The sequence below is a fragment of the Vidua macroura genome, chromosome 1, assembly GCF_024509145.1.
Source record: "Vidua macroura isolate BioBank_ID:100142 chromosome 1, ASM2450914v1, whole genome shotgun sequence".
NCBI lineage: Eukaryota > Metazoa > Chordata > Aves > Passeriformes > Viduidae > Vidua > Vidua macroura.
In genome coordinates, this window is record NC_071571.1 from 20,598,061 (window position 1) to 20,613,428 (window position 15,368).

A 15,368-nucleotide genomic window follows, 5' to 3' on the forward strand; every position below is an offset into this window, starting at 1 on the left:
TACAACAGAGTACAACATTTCTGTCTCCACCAAAGTTCAAGGCTCCTGTTATGCATTAAATCCCTTCTTTAAGTATTTTCTAAAGGGTCAACAGTTACCTCAGTGAGGTAAAGGAAGAATGACTGCTCAGTCTCTCCGTTCTCTTCTCTTTTGGATATTAGGAGAATTTTTTTCACAGAAAGGGTGGTTAAATATTGGAATGGACTGCCCAGGGAGGTGGTGGAGTCACCATCCCTGGATGTGTTCAAGAAATGACTGGACATGGCACTTAGTGCTATGGAAGGTAAAGGGACAGGGTCTGCCTAGCAAAACTAAACCACAGAAGAGGCAGAGTGGCACAACAGAAAAAAAGTAAAAATGAGAATGTGTTTGTAGCTGGGATGTTTGTTATCCATCACTGACCAGTTTATATGTGGTTCCCGTGTGTGAGTGCAGAGTACAAAGGATTTGTTAGATGAATACCAGAAATTCACAGTACTCATCTAAGCAGCCATAAACGACCAACGGCTGTTCATTGTTTGCTCATAGTTTATTTTTCCTAACTCCTGAATTTATTCAACCTGTTTAAAAGCAGCAAATTTTCCAATTCCTAACTGCTTTCTTGGTAACATTTTGGTAAAATTGGCTATTATTTTGTCTCTCAAGCGTGTGTATAGGTGAGACCAGTACAGATTTTGCTACTGTGGTTTTATTCACAACAAGATAACTTACAAATTCAAAGAAACCATTTTCTCAGCTGCCTTCATTTATATGTGAGTTATCTGGCATTGAAACCAAAAAGCCAGTACAAACAAGTAAGATTTAATGAGAACTATTGCAAGGAGGACATTGCTATTTCTTAGAAAGTAATAGGCAATAAAACAAGTTCTACTTTTAAAAATCTTTCCAGGAAAAATCTGTAGTTTGAAATCTGAATTCTTGCTAGAAAGAAATTTTGAAATTACCATCCTTATAAAGTCTTTTTTTAGCCTTTGTTTGCAACTGCAAACTAAACCTTCTATAACTATCATTGTTGCTTTTTAATCTGGAATTTTTTCTTTTTAACTCACCTCAGATTACTATTTCATGGGTGGATTGATTCCTTCCTAAATATTCTTACAGCAACTTTTCTCAGACTCCATCAAGATCAAAGCATTCCTTACTCAACATTAATCTGTATTTCTGTCTCTGTTGTAATCATATCTGTTTCTGTAATTTCAAAGCTGTCCAGTTTCACAGTTCTGCCTCCTGTCTTCTGTATTCCCCTCCTTTACCACCACTGTGCAATTGGCTTTTCTCATCTTTCATCCAAAGCACTGCAATATGTGTAATGTGAAGTTCCAACTGCATCAATTCTGTCCCTGGAATCTTTTAAAGCAATGCCTTAAAAATGCACATCTGCTGTCTCTTCAATGCTTTTAACAACTATATAATATGTTTATATGAAATGAGCGCTATGTAATATCTTAATCCAAATTCTAATAACACCTAGGATTTTCTTTTCCCATAATGAACGCAAATATTTTTGCTACTCTTCAACCAATCTGCACTAAGTCTCAATTTATTCTCACTCTTGGAATGATCACTAGAATAAACACTTTTTAATGTTAACCACTACAGCATGTATAAATATGGCAAAGTGGGAGATAGCTACTGAAACAGAGTAATAAACTTACAGAGAGGCTGAAACTATGATTTGGATTTTTTACAAAGATTTGTTTCTTTTTGTCCAGTACAAGTATAGCATTACCATAAAACTTTCATAAATACCAGAGAGGTAAAATTCATTTTTATTAAGAATAAAGTGTTTTGAAATTTCTGTGGCCTGAGAGAAGGCAAGCACATATGTGTATGTGGATTTTGCTGTGAGAAGCCACTCCTCACTTCCCTGCAATCATATAAAGTTTCATTTTCCCACTGTGAGATGTTTAGGTCTGATCTTCATCTCATGTATATCCAGTTACACTAAGGTAGCAAATTGCTAAACATAATAATGTCTGAGAGATATACTAAAACTATGACTTTTTTTCTTTACATCTGCTGCTAATTTAGACTTTTTTTTTCTGCTAAGAAAATATGGTTCTAATAATGTTTCTTGTGCAATAAGAATTCTTCATATTTTTCAGTTGTGCTTTTTTAGCCAGCTAGAGCATAACCAATATCAGAACTTGTCTAAGATTATCTGGTTCGTATTACACATTTCAATAGTCTTTTGCCTGGAGTTATTTCAGAGAGAATGAGCTATTGAAAGCATGGACAAGATTGTCCCTCCTCCTTCTGCCAAATAAATTGGACTTAAAAAAAAGAAGGATATGTAGGGGTGATTTTTTTTTAATGTACAATGGAACAAATTTTCTTCTCTGTGCATCTTGATAAACAATGTTTTTGTTAGAGTGGCTTATTGCTGATATAGTAAATACTTGAAAAGTAGCCTGAAAAGAATAAAGGGCAAAGCTATATTTCCTGTCAAAAAAAAAAAAAAAAACAAAAAAAACCAAAAAAAAGCCACAAGATGCAGCCATGGCCATGGCCCATAATGTGCAAACAATTGTTTTAGCAGTCTGCCACACTAGTAGCTGTGAATAGCTCATGTAGCAGCAATACAGATGGAAGTCCTTCAGTCAGACATGCTCTCATGGTAGTCATTTTAAAATGTGTATCACCCACTTCACTACCTTGGATTCTTAGTTCTTTGCCATCCTTTAAAAGGGAAAGTCACACAGAATGCAAGGTAATATTTTGATTTGTTACAAATAGTCCAGGTCTCAACTACCAAATGGATGAATGTCACAAAAGCCATGTAAGTGTTATGGTAGATTTTAGGGGTTTCTTCTGCCAATTTTGGCAAATAACCTTCTTCTGCCAAATAACCCATGTAAACATATGGAAAAAAATATTTGAAAGACTTTAGTCCTTCTTGGAACTTTTGTGCGGGGTCTTGCTAGACACAGGCCACAATTTTCCCATAGGATTAGTAGTGGAGTCAGTGCTATTATTTTTTTCCCCCTCAACTCCTTCACATATAAGTAGGAATTCATCTGTTTTACTTTGAATTGGGGTTTTGGCAGTATGTTTTGTTGGTTTGTTGGTTGGTTTTCTGTTTGTTTGGGGTTTTAAAAGTTTTTTTTATTTCTTTAGAGATGCTTCATTTCAGTCTTTCTGCTGGGAAAAGTTAAGCGTAACAAGGTTTTTAGCAGGTTACCTCCCTGATATATTTTTTATTCCTGGTCTTTCTCTGGCTTTGGTGAAAGATAATTTTCCTCATTATCATCCTGAATTGTGAATTTTATTTATCAGGTTAGGTAATCTGGTTTTAAAACGCTTCATTGTGGATTATATGTTACTTACAATGTTACTTACAATGTTTGGAGAAGCCAGAGTTTGAGAAGGATAAGGAGAGAGAGAAACATCTGTGAATCCATGAACATAAAAGTGTTCCTGGAAGTGTAGTATAGATTTGTGTGTCTTCTTCCTTGACAGCTGAGTACAAGTTGAGATCTTCATTCCCATCTTCCTGACTGAACCCAGTAATTGTTAGGTTAGGAGTATGATGCCTGGCTTTGGTCTTCAGCTGAACGAGCAATGACGAGAATGGAAAGTAATGTCTGACAAATAGGTGTGTGCAGAGGATGGTTGAATGAGGTTGACCTAAGCCAGAAAATAAAGCTGATGTCCTATATGTGTCTTGGGCATCTGCTCAGCTCACCCCAAGTCTCAGGAAAAAGGCTCAACTGGCTGTTAAGCCTTTTTGTCAGGTGCCAACTGGCTTGCACCTGACAACTTGTTAGGCTGCTGTAACTTGGCAGTGCTTGATCAGGGTGTTATTCTGCCTATAAAAACCAAGATATGTCAGTACAACTCCACATTGTGTGTGTTTAGGTGTAAATCGGCAGAAGGCAGACAGAGATTCTATTTGAACCATCATACCCAGTATTTTGAGGGAGTTTGGGTCTAGTGTGCTACAAATGACCTTTGCGTGCCTCCTTGCTGAAAATCAAGCCTGTTAGCATCTGCCAGCAGCAGTAACAGAAGGCCCTGAAGTGTAGATGTGCTTTCACATTGCCTGCAGAGAGGCATATACTTCTTGTGATAGTTTCTTTTTTCTTTTTCCTAAATATGCATGGTACTACCTAAAGAGTGAATATTTAGGGATCCCAGTTTTCCTTTGGTACAGTGAGATTGAAAGAAAAATCCCACGTTACTTACTGCACTATAGTTTGATTTTTGATTAATTAGGATTGTGGCAATTGATTGGTATCTCTTTAGGGGAAAAAAAAAAGGATATAATTTTCTACATTATGCATGATTGCACGAATGAATAGTACAAAAGCTGGCATTTTTCTCTGCCATTGGCTATTACAGTAGGGTACTGCCATTTATGGCATTTTTTCCAGAAAAGCTAACATATTCAGTACTAAAATCAGAAGGCAGATTGAATAGCTTTCAAAACCTCATACACTGGGCAAAGCAAGATGTGTGATTGTCCTCAACAATTGCCTCCTGTTTTTCATGAGCTGTAATAACTGTCTTCCAACTAACTGCATTCAAGTTTTTTTCCAGACATATAATAATCACATATACTATTAGACTGCATTCTGAACTTTGACAAAGGAGTCAAAGTACTTTTTTTTCCTGCTAACTTTGCTAGGTGTTCACAAAAGGGTCTGTTATTGCCCAAGCACACCCAATCCAAATGTTGTTAGTGAGGTGAGTACTAAAGGGGAATGCCAGCTCTCCTGCTGAAAGTAGAATCCAGTTACCAGAAAAAGAGTTGGCTGTCAAAAAACATGGGTTCATCTATGCTTTTCTAAATCCTCATAGCAGCCAGCATACTCCATCTATACTTGGATTTATTTCACTGTAGCCAGAAGTCTAACATTTATAAAGCAGTCACTGTTCCATCTTTTGTATTTATTATCCCTTAGCTCATAAAGAAGATTGTTAAGGGAAATATAAAGCAGTACAGAGAATCCAGTTTAAAACAGCACACTTGGGATATAAGTTTCTGTCTGGGTTCCTCCCAGGAAGAAAAACTTTGGTGAGGGAGGTAACCTGGACAATTCTGTGGAAATTATTAAAGGGGCTGATAAAAAAAAAAAATTGGCTTCTATAGTGCTAATTTTACTGTAAGGGTTCTTATCTAGTACACCAGTTTTAATATTCTACAGGTTGAAAGGTAGTATTCTTTGTCTCAGACTCTGAGAGAGTAAGTAATGGCAGTATTGCAAGAGCTCTAATCATCAAGATTACAAGTCAGATTACAGATCACAAGCCAGACATCTATCCCTCCAAAAGCAGGAGCAAATAATTAGTTAAAAATAAGTAACCTAATAAATATACACACATTTTCTTTTTAATTTTTTACTGCTTTTTTCTGTAGTGGTCAGGAAAACTTGGGTCACATTTCTAAGCCAGATTTCTAATCCTTCAGTCTGCATTCTCAAGAAAACATATAACTTGAGGATCTGGGGTTTGATGATAAGCCCTACATATCACCAAACACCATGGGAGCTGGAAGCACAGCCAGGTCATTATAAGGATTTACAAAGCAGCACAAAGCTCTTATGGTGACCAGGAATAAGCTGTTTGTTATGTGCATACATTAAAGCTTATTGGTGATGGAACACATAAATGACTAAAATTCTAGATAAAGACTTTCATAGATAATGATTTTAGGTAAACTAGTGCATGAAACCTTTTTTATTTGTCAATACCAAAGCACAAGCCAGTGGCAGAAAATTATTAACCTTTTTCTGTGTCCTGTTTCTCTGTTCTCCCCATGATGAATTAGGAACATGAGTCTGGGAGCTAGCTTTGGGAGTATTTATCCCACAGAAAATGTTTGCGACAGAGGCCTTCCAGGTGACCCAGAATGCAAAAAAAAACACTATTAAAAATACACCATTAAAAACAAAAGTGTTTTAGTAGTTAGAATGGCTAAAGAATAGACATGGAAATGACCTACCTTAGACATGAAGGGCCTGAAGTGTAGCTCCATCCCTTCCCCCTAAATTGCTATGCAATTAAAGAGTTAAGCATAAACATTGCTACACTGCAGCTGTGCTGTGTTAGAAAGCAGATCTCAGAGATCTGTGGCAACCAGCTTAAATGATTCTTTTGCTTGCTCTCTCAGTTCTATTTATAATTAGTCTAAACCTGTCTATTTGGTAAGAACTATTTAATTTCTTATATTTGCAACCTGTAGGACCTGAAATGGGGAAGTGGAGGACCAGAATGAATCCCCAGGGTTATCAAATCCAGTCCACAATATGTCACTCTCCCTTTTTTTCTCCCTAGGTGGTCTTTTTTTTGTTTGTTTTGTTTTGTTTTTTGTTTGTTTGGGTTTTTTTGTTTTGGTTTTTTTTGTGGGTTTTTTTGGTTTTTTTTTTTTTTTGTTTGTTTGTTTTTTTGTTTGTTTGTTTTTTTTTTTTTTTTGTTTTTTTTTTTTTTTTTGGTTAAAGCTACATAATGTGGACCCTTCCTTAAATTAATCAAACTGTATCTTAAGAAGCAGTGAAATGTTTTCTCCTTTCTGCATCTGTTATACTGGTTGGATCATTGCTCTAGAAACTTAATTCCTAATAAAAATTTCTATATATCTGTACTCATGGACATTTTTTAACTTCTGAATTAGTCCTGTCATTGAGAATGTGTTCTATTTTTTCCTTTCTTCGTGCTTCTTGATGTTTATCTGCACTTGCTATGGCAAACAAGTTATTCTAGTCTCTCTTGCCTACCAATCTGCTAATTTCCTGCTATCTCCACAATCTCTGTCCTACTTGTTCTCATTTGATTTTCAGAACATCAGTGCCCATGGTTATCCACATTTTTCCAGGTGACATGTCACCATTGCCTTGTGCAGTGGCATCAGGATTTCCTGTTTTGCCTGAAAACACCTGGCACAGTTCACATTTCTTCTTGCCCATTTTGTAGCCATAGCCCAAAGTTACTCATTGACTGTGATCAACTAATAGACAACAGTTCTTCTTTCCAAACAAAGTTTCATACTATTTTATAGCACATATTTTTTTCTTAGACTTTATGTCTGTGCTTTGTAAACAGCTTCTTTTTAATTATTGTTTAGATTCTACCTCAGTATTAGTTCACACTATTTTCTTCTTCCCAGCTCATACATTGCTCACAAAAAAAAAAAGTAGTTCATTTAAGTAAAACTCTTGTGTCCTCAAATTCTAGGGATTATACCACTTTCTAACTTATTATCCCTTATAGACCAGAAAATGGAAAAAGATATTTAGATATAAAATCCTTTCTAACAAGTTTGACCATGGGGAATGCTTGAGAACAATGCAGCTTCTCCTTATATTTAGTTTCCATCACCACTGCGTTTCAGAAATTCAGGAATCCTGCCTATCGTGTTCAGCAAGACATCCCTTTTAGTTTCCATTTTCTGCTTACTTGGGCTTTAGGACAAAGCCATCTAGGCAGGTGAAACTGCTTCTATGTTGCCTATTTATTACAGACACAGTGTTCTGGTAAAAACTGAACAAATCAACTCAAATGTAAGAAATCCCATGAAACAGCTGGATTCTGGTTTTAGTTTATACTGTTGACATTCAGCAGTAAGATCTGTCCAGGAAGAATTATAATGCACAGGATCACAGGATGTTTGCTCCTCTGCCTGTTGGAAATAGAAATTTCCTGTTAATTTAGCAGACATATGACATTAATTCATCTTTGTTTCTTTTCTTTTTAAAGTTTGCTCGCACAACTACACTTCTGACATGGGCATGCTAACATCTCCAAACTACCCCAATAACTACCCTGTCCGGACTGAGTGCATCTACACCATCACAGTGGGAATAAACAGACACATTGTGCTGAACTTCACTGATTTCACCTTGGAAGGGAACAAACGCTGCACAGAGGATTATGTAGAAATCAGGCAAGGCTAATTATTTCTCTTGTCCTTAGTACTGATTTGTATGTTGTCCAAACCCACTTAAGCATGTTCAGAATCTTTATTCTTAACTATACACCTTGCTGTCAGTGTGAGAAAAGGACTTACCAGAGAGCTTTAAAGGCTACCTTTTCCTGCTCTCATCCTTCTCTGTTGTCAGCTTTCCCACTTGATAAATTCCAGTTCTGAGAGCAAGTGGAGTGTGTGGACTGTGTTCTCATGCACTGTATTTGGGTTGTTTTCCTTAGTGCAGAAACAAGGAGTTTTATTGTCTGCTTTGTGACGTATTCTCCATGGTATTTGTAAAGTTGTGGCAGTCAGGTGAAACGTATTCATTCTTAAAAAGGATAGAAAAGAGGACCTGGGAACTATTGACCTGTCTGCCTCACCTCTGTGCCTGGGAATAACATGGAACAGATCCTCCTGGAAGCTCTGCTAAGGCACATAGAAGACAGGAGACAGCCAGCATAACTTCACCAAGGGCATTCTTGACCAACCCCGTGGCCCTCTGTGATGGAATGACTACACCAGTGGATGAATGAGAAACTACAGATGTCATCTGTGTGGACTTCTGTAAAGCTTTTGACACAGTCTCCCACAACATTCTTCTCACTAAACTGGAGAGAGATAGATTAGATGGGTGGATGGTTTGGAAGATGAGGAATTGATTGGATTGTCACATCCAGAGAGTAGTGGTCAATGGCTTGATGTGCCCATGAGTTCTCTGACAAGTGATCCCTCAGGGGTTTGTTGTGGGATCAGAGTTATTTAATATCTTCATCAAAGACATAGATAATGGGATCAAGTGCACCCTCAGCAAGTTTGCAGGTAACATCAAGCTGAGTGGTGCAGCTGGGACACCTGAAGGACACAATGCCATCCAGAGGGACCTAGATAAGCTTGACCAGTTGGCCCATATGAACCTTATGAAGTTCAACAAGGCCAAGTACAAGGTCCTGCTCCTGGTTTGGAGCAGCTCTCTGTATCAATACAGGCTGGGGAGTGAACAGATCAAGAGCAGCCCAGGGGAGAGGTGAGGTGAGAGTAGTGAGGGTGCTGGTGGATGAAAAATCAGAGGATATGGAAATGTGTCCTTGCAGCCCAGAAAGCCAGTTGTATCCTAGGCTGCATCAAAAGCAGCATGGACAACAGGCCAAAGGAGGGGATTCTGCCCCTCTGCCCTGTCTTGGTGAGAATTCCCACCTGGAATGCTGCATCCAGCTCTGGGGCCCCCAGCATAAGGACACGGACCTCAGAGGAAGTCCAAAGGAGGACCATGAAGACAATCAGAGGGGCTGGAGCACTCTCATATGAAGACAGGCTGAGAAAGTTTGGATTAGTCAGAAGAAGCTTTTTACAATGAGGATAGTAAGGCAGTGGAACAGGTTGCCCACAGAAGTAACTGATGCCCCATCCCTGGAAATGTTCAAGGTCAGGCTGGGTGAGGCTCTGAGCAACCTGATCTATTTGAAAATGTCCCTGTTCCTTTCAGAGTTGGGTGGCATAGGTGACCCTTAAATGCCCCTTCTAACCCAAATTATTCTATACTCTATATTCTATATTCTATATTCTATATTCTGTTTTATGTTTATAGTCTTTAGACAGCAGCTACTCTAGAAGATAACAAGAGGAGCATGTAAACAATCTACTATATTTTTCTATACTGGCATCACCATTAAACTTAGGATACTAACCAAGTGATTTCTAGGAAATTTTACAGGACAGAGACAAATAGAAGAAAGGAATATTTGCAGGAAGGTTACCTGCTCACAGTACAGCAGCACCAAGTGCATATCCTTTCTGCTGCGTGGCTGCAGATGGATTTGCAATTTGCAGTGTTGGTGTGCACCCATTCCTGTCCTCATGAGCCAGCTCTCTGGGTGAACCATATCTGAGGAATGCAGTGTGTCTTTTCAGTCTGAGCATGCTAAGAGTTTCCACTACCTCACCGGGCACCATGATAAAGCTCATCCTGAACATTATACCAGATAGTCCGTATGGGTTATTCCTTTGTAAATAGTATCTTCTTTTTAAAACCAAACAAAAATAAGTTTGCTGAAGTTGAAGTATTGAGATTCTAAATTCCATCTGAATTACCTGGGTTTTTTCAGCTGTATGTACCAACCCGAGAAAGTTATGGAAACCTGAAAACTTGCTCAATATTTTTCTAAGTAAAGCATTTTGTTTTTTTTTTTTATTTTTAGAAAAACAATCTGAGATTAAGTTCAATCTAACTTTATTTTAACAATTAACACTTTAATCTGGGATGACTCAAAAGTGATTCTTTTTTTGCTTTTTCTCCTTAGGAACTGAAAACATTTATTTATAGCATAAATCTAACTCAATTTTCACTGTGAAGAGTTCAGCAGTGTTAAACAGATTCTAAGATATGGACGGAACGTTCTAAGTGCAACTCAGCACATTGCTACTGCCATAACTGGATTTTTAGCATGCCTCTTCAAACCTGATACTGTTAAATGGGGTAGCTACACAAGTCTTAGGTGAAGTGCCACTCTCATTTCTTGTCCTGAGGTGTCCTCTGATAAACTGCGTTCAATCAACTAAGAAAATTATTCATCTGACCACAGCTGCAGAAGCCAAGATGGAAGTGAGGGGAGGTTCTGGCACATTTCTTCAACTGCCAGTAACATGAGACAGCAGCAAGCAGTTTAAGCTAGGAGGATGACAAGAAAACAGTTGCAAAGGCTAAGTAGAAATTTTTCTCAAAAGCAGCTGTAAACCTGTGAATATGCAATTGAAGGTATCACTGTCCACTTAAAAAGCATCATAGGGAGATCATACCATATATAGGTATAAATTATCTGTTATTGTCCTACTGACCTGTAGGTTGATTGTAGTATGAAAGTGCTTAAAGACAAGGTCAGGAAGCAATTGATAAGCAGGTTGTCTTTTTTTATTCCCATAAGGCATGTGCAGGAGGCAAAACAGAACAATAGCTGTGAATCTTGACAACGGTATGAAAAAAAAATGTTACTGGAAATATTACTTAATTTAAAAACAGGAAAATAAGTGGTTGTAGAACCAATTCTGAAGACCAATAAAATATTTCAAAACATGCATCACATCAGTGAAATGAATTCAGTAATGAATTCCCATTTGTAAAGTGGCAAATAAACATGTTTTTTAAAATAAGTTAGCTCATCTAGGTTTGTGCCAGGCTAAAGAGTGAGGAGTGAGAAAATTACTCCTTCAAATTCAAAGATTACCTTTGGTTGCCCCAATGATTGTCACCTTGTAGAATATAGAGAATCTAGTCTACCTGAGACACTTCTCAAGCTTGTCATTTTGTTGACACACTCAGGCTGCTGAGATGAGAGAGTGATGTACCCAGCAAGCAGGTGGTTGTGGCAGGGCTTATTACTGCAAGTAGCAAGACTCAATATTTGTTAGCAGTATTTCTGTTGAAGATGAAGAGCCAGGATTAGTCTTTCCTAGGCCTGAAAGAATCTCTTAGTATCTCTCTTTGACCAAAGGTTTTTCTTCTTTACCATTCTAGAGATGGAGGCTATGAAACTTCTCCTCCTCTTGGAAGATACTGTGGTACAGACCTGCCTCCTGTTATAATCTCTCATGGTAACAAGCTGTGGATAAAGTTTGTAAGTGACGTGTTTGGCACAAGAAGGGGATTTTCAGCAGAGTGGGATGGTACCTCAGCAGGTAAAATGACTGCATGAAGTATAGAACTATTTTACACATCTTATTTTTGATATTTGTATTTAATTTCTCACCTTTGTCCCCTCAATTTTTCTGCTTCCAATAATCTAAAGTCTGTCTGCTAATTATATGGTGACATGTATGCATGTTGTTAAGAACAAAGATATTTCCTGATCCTTGGGCTTTCTTTTTTACCACAGAAAAGAGCATACTATTCCCTAGATATAAAGTAGCTTCAATTTCCTCTTATGTTTAAGAAAGCAATAATTAAGAATATAATGAAGAGGTTTCTAATTTCTAATACTTGTCTATCAGAAGCACCCTTCAAATTAGATAGGTAACACTTCTATTTGCTATGGGCTTTCTTCTGCTTACAACATTAATGGCTGGATGCAGATTTTTGGGGCATTACTGGAGATGTTCAGGGCATGTGAAGGAGGTCAGTAATAAGAATCGCACACACCAGGTTTAATTCTCTCCTCCTCTAGTTGTTAAATGTTGCTTTGCTTTCTCTGCTATTTTCAGGTTGTGGTGGGACTTTCATAGCAGCTTCTGGCATCTTCATGTCTCCCAACTACCCTATGCCATATTACCACAATTCAGAGTGCTACTGGCTGCTCAAAGGGAACCGAGGAAGTCCATTTGAAATCCAGTTTGAGCAGTTCCATCTAGAGCATCACCAGAAGTGCAGCTTTGATTACCTTGCGGTAGGTGCCCTGGGACACTTTGCTTCACAGGAGGCAGATGAGTATGCTGAGTACAAAAGCCAGGAAAAACACAGGGCCTTGGTTTTCAAGTGGTCCTAAGTGAACAGACTCAGAATAGGAAAGCTCCATGTTGATGTGCTCCCTTCATTTCATGGAGCCATGAAAGGTAAGGCAGCAGTGTCTGTGTAGCTGCTGATAACAAAAGGATTTATGTCTAGATATAAAGAATTTGATAGATAGAAACAAGAATCTGTCTGTATCTTTTAAATTTTCTGTGTTTTGAACCAAGGCCTTAGTATGCTTTCTTAGTAAACTACGTGGAACAAAGAACAATGTTCTCAATAACCATATTGTTAATACCAAATTTCATATTTGAATTGTTGCATAAATTATTTGATATTTCTTATGAAATTGAAATGGAGTGCAGTGTTCCCCTCTTGGTGACTAAGCCCCTAAAAACCTACTACTATTCAGTTACTGGTTTCCTGTTTTTGCTTGTTTCTGCCAGGCTTCCTCTGAGCAGAAATTGAATTTAACCTCTTGCATACCCAGTAACATTTCCCAAAGCAGACATTTGTCAGGGGAAAATTAATCAGAATAGTAATGTCATCAGCTTTATTATCTTTTCATTTTTCTTTTATGTTTTTGGTTTTGGGTTCTTTTATTTTTTTTTTTAGATATATGATGGCAACAGCAGCAATGCTAAACAGCTAGGTAAATTTTGTGGGGATCAGATACCACAAACCATCCATTCCAGTGGAGACAGCGTGTACATAAAACTAAGGACAGACAACAGTCTGCAAGGTGGAGGTTTCTTAGCCAAATACAAACAGGGTAAGTAAAGGGAGAGGAGATGTTTCCACAGCTCATGTTGTCTGTGAAACTGCTTGCAGCCCATGATCTTAGATATTTATCAGCACAGTAAAATCTACAGACCATACCAACGACCCAGATTTTCTATTCTGGTACACTTACAGAACACAGAGACCTAAAAATTATCTGCCCATTTACCTGTGATGGAAATTATCTCCTCCTTAGGAGAAAGCTGGTAATGTGGTTCTATTTCTATTACCTGCACCAGTAGCACTTACCAGTCCAGATTTACTCAGAATAACAAGTGCAGGAAGTCCATAACAGGGTAGATTTGACTGTTCTTGCTCTTCTGCTCCTTCAGGCTCCTGATTTTTTAAAAGAGAAGGCAGGTACAGCAAGATTTTCTGATCTTAGAGCTGCTTTTGAGGAAGGATGACAAAGGATAATTGAGTTGCTGTCAGCCAGACTGCATTATTGTGGGTGCTTGGGATAATTTAGCCTATCGGGAACATTCTAAAAAGCTTCATTTTTTAGTATCTTGTGGTAAGGGTAATACTTTTCTTGCAAACATGGTTTTGTAAAACAGTACTACCCCAGAAATATCAGAATAATAGCATTTGGAGAAAAATATAAGAAGACACATGACAAAGTTTTTTTATTCCCAGTCATAATCTGAATATAATCCTGGTGTTTACTTTTCTATAGTCCTAGTGTTTACTTTTTTCTTTATACACTTTACATTTTTTACAGTTAAATGTACGTTGGAAAATGTGTAATTACATCACATTCAAAGTGATTTGCAAGCATCTTTGTGTCCTCTAAATATGACATGCCCAAGTGACAAGGATTGTTGTAGGTTTACAGATGTGAAGTTGCCCTGGGTTTCAACAATAGTAAATGGATTGCAAAAAACCAGAGTTATTCATCCATGCGTGACACATGCAGTAATTAGAAGAGGGAGGAAGCCTTGGCTCATTCCTTACAGATATCACTACCATGTACTTTTCAGACTGCAATGTCAAGAGGATACATTAGAAAAGGTTCTCCCTGCCTTTCATTAATTAAACAGAAAGAGCACTTTGAAAGCACTCAGATGTAGAACCTGAGCTATTAGATAATGTGATTTACATTCATATTTAATTCCTGAAGATGCATCAGAGAAAGCTTTTAATGGCTTGCCCAAAAGCTAAAATTATGTAGGCAGTATGTTGTAAAATAAGGATGCTTAGATACCAGATACATTTACATGTACATGAAAGAAATTTAATGATTAATTGGAAAATGTTGCAAAGGAAAACATGGTATCAAGTTATCATTCAAAGGCACCTTTGTACCTGATATGTTTCTAATAAAATCCTGATGGCAGGGGATAGCAAATTTTACCTGTCTTGCATTCTTCAAAACCCGCTTTGTGCTCTTCGTCCTGCCCTTTCAAAAAGTCATATGCTTCAGAGCAGCTTTGCAGACAAGCTCTACTCTATTCCACCTGACCCTTTCCTTCAGCTGTATCCCAAGAATTTTGAAATACTGAAAACAGAGACCTTTAAATCGTTTAGATAGAATAAAAAAAGGTGCAGGAGGTAGGTGTACTCTCTGTGGTGACAGACAATACAACAGTTATGCAAGTGAATCTCAGCTAGTTCTGCTGTTCAAACACTGTAGATTTGCTGCACAAACCAAACAGCCTGGTCTGCTCCCTGCCTCCTGCCCACTTCCCTGTGCATTAATTACACTGCTCTGCTCCCAATACCCATTATGTGCTCTTTCCAGACAAAGGATTGCCCACAACTTTCTTTAGGGAAAGGTGGATACAGGAATATGAGACTCACTGACCTAATACCATAATTGTAATTTTGTTCTTTATCTAGTTTAGTTTATTTTCATTTTCTCTGCACTTCAAGGAAAGCTCTTATGATTCCAGGGGAGTGTCCAGTTCTTATGCTAGGATGCTATTGAATGTCTCACAAGGAAAATTATGGCTCCTTTTTGAAAAATTTCATTATCACATTCTCTTCCTGGGGCTAGAGAAAGCCCAATACTAGTAGTGTACTTTCCATTAGTTGTTTTAGCCAGGGATCATAATTTTTTCCTAGTTAGCAGAAATAAATCACTTTTATCTATTTGTCAATATTTGTTGAGCAGCTCCCCAAATTGTTTCAAATGACAAGGTACATTTCTGTGATTAGTTAAAAAAAAAAAAAGTCTTTAATGGATACGCATGCATTTAGACTTAAAGAAGACAGCCCAAAAATGTGTATGTTCAAAAATATGTACTG

The 15,368-nt window shown here is 37.7% G+C and overlaps 1 protein-coding gene across 1 annotated transcript in view; it reads left to right on the forward strand.

Moving 5' to 3' along the window:
• The window catches only part of CUBN (cubilin), a 142,104-nt gene that overhangs the window by 28,340 nt on the left and 98,396 nt on the right, over nt 1-15,368 (forward strand). The window contains exons 23-26 of the mRNA XM_053996254.1: nt 7,696-7,882; nt 11,415-11,575; nt 12,098-12,279; nt 12,957-13,113. Coding sequence (XP_053852229.1) covers nt 7,696-7,882; nt 11,415-11,575; nt 12,098-12,279; nt 12,957-13,113 — 687 coding nt within the window. The remainder of the gene's footprint in view (nt 1-7,695; nt 7,883-11,414; nt 11,576-12,097; nt 12,280-12,956; nt 13,114-15,368) is intronic.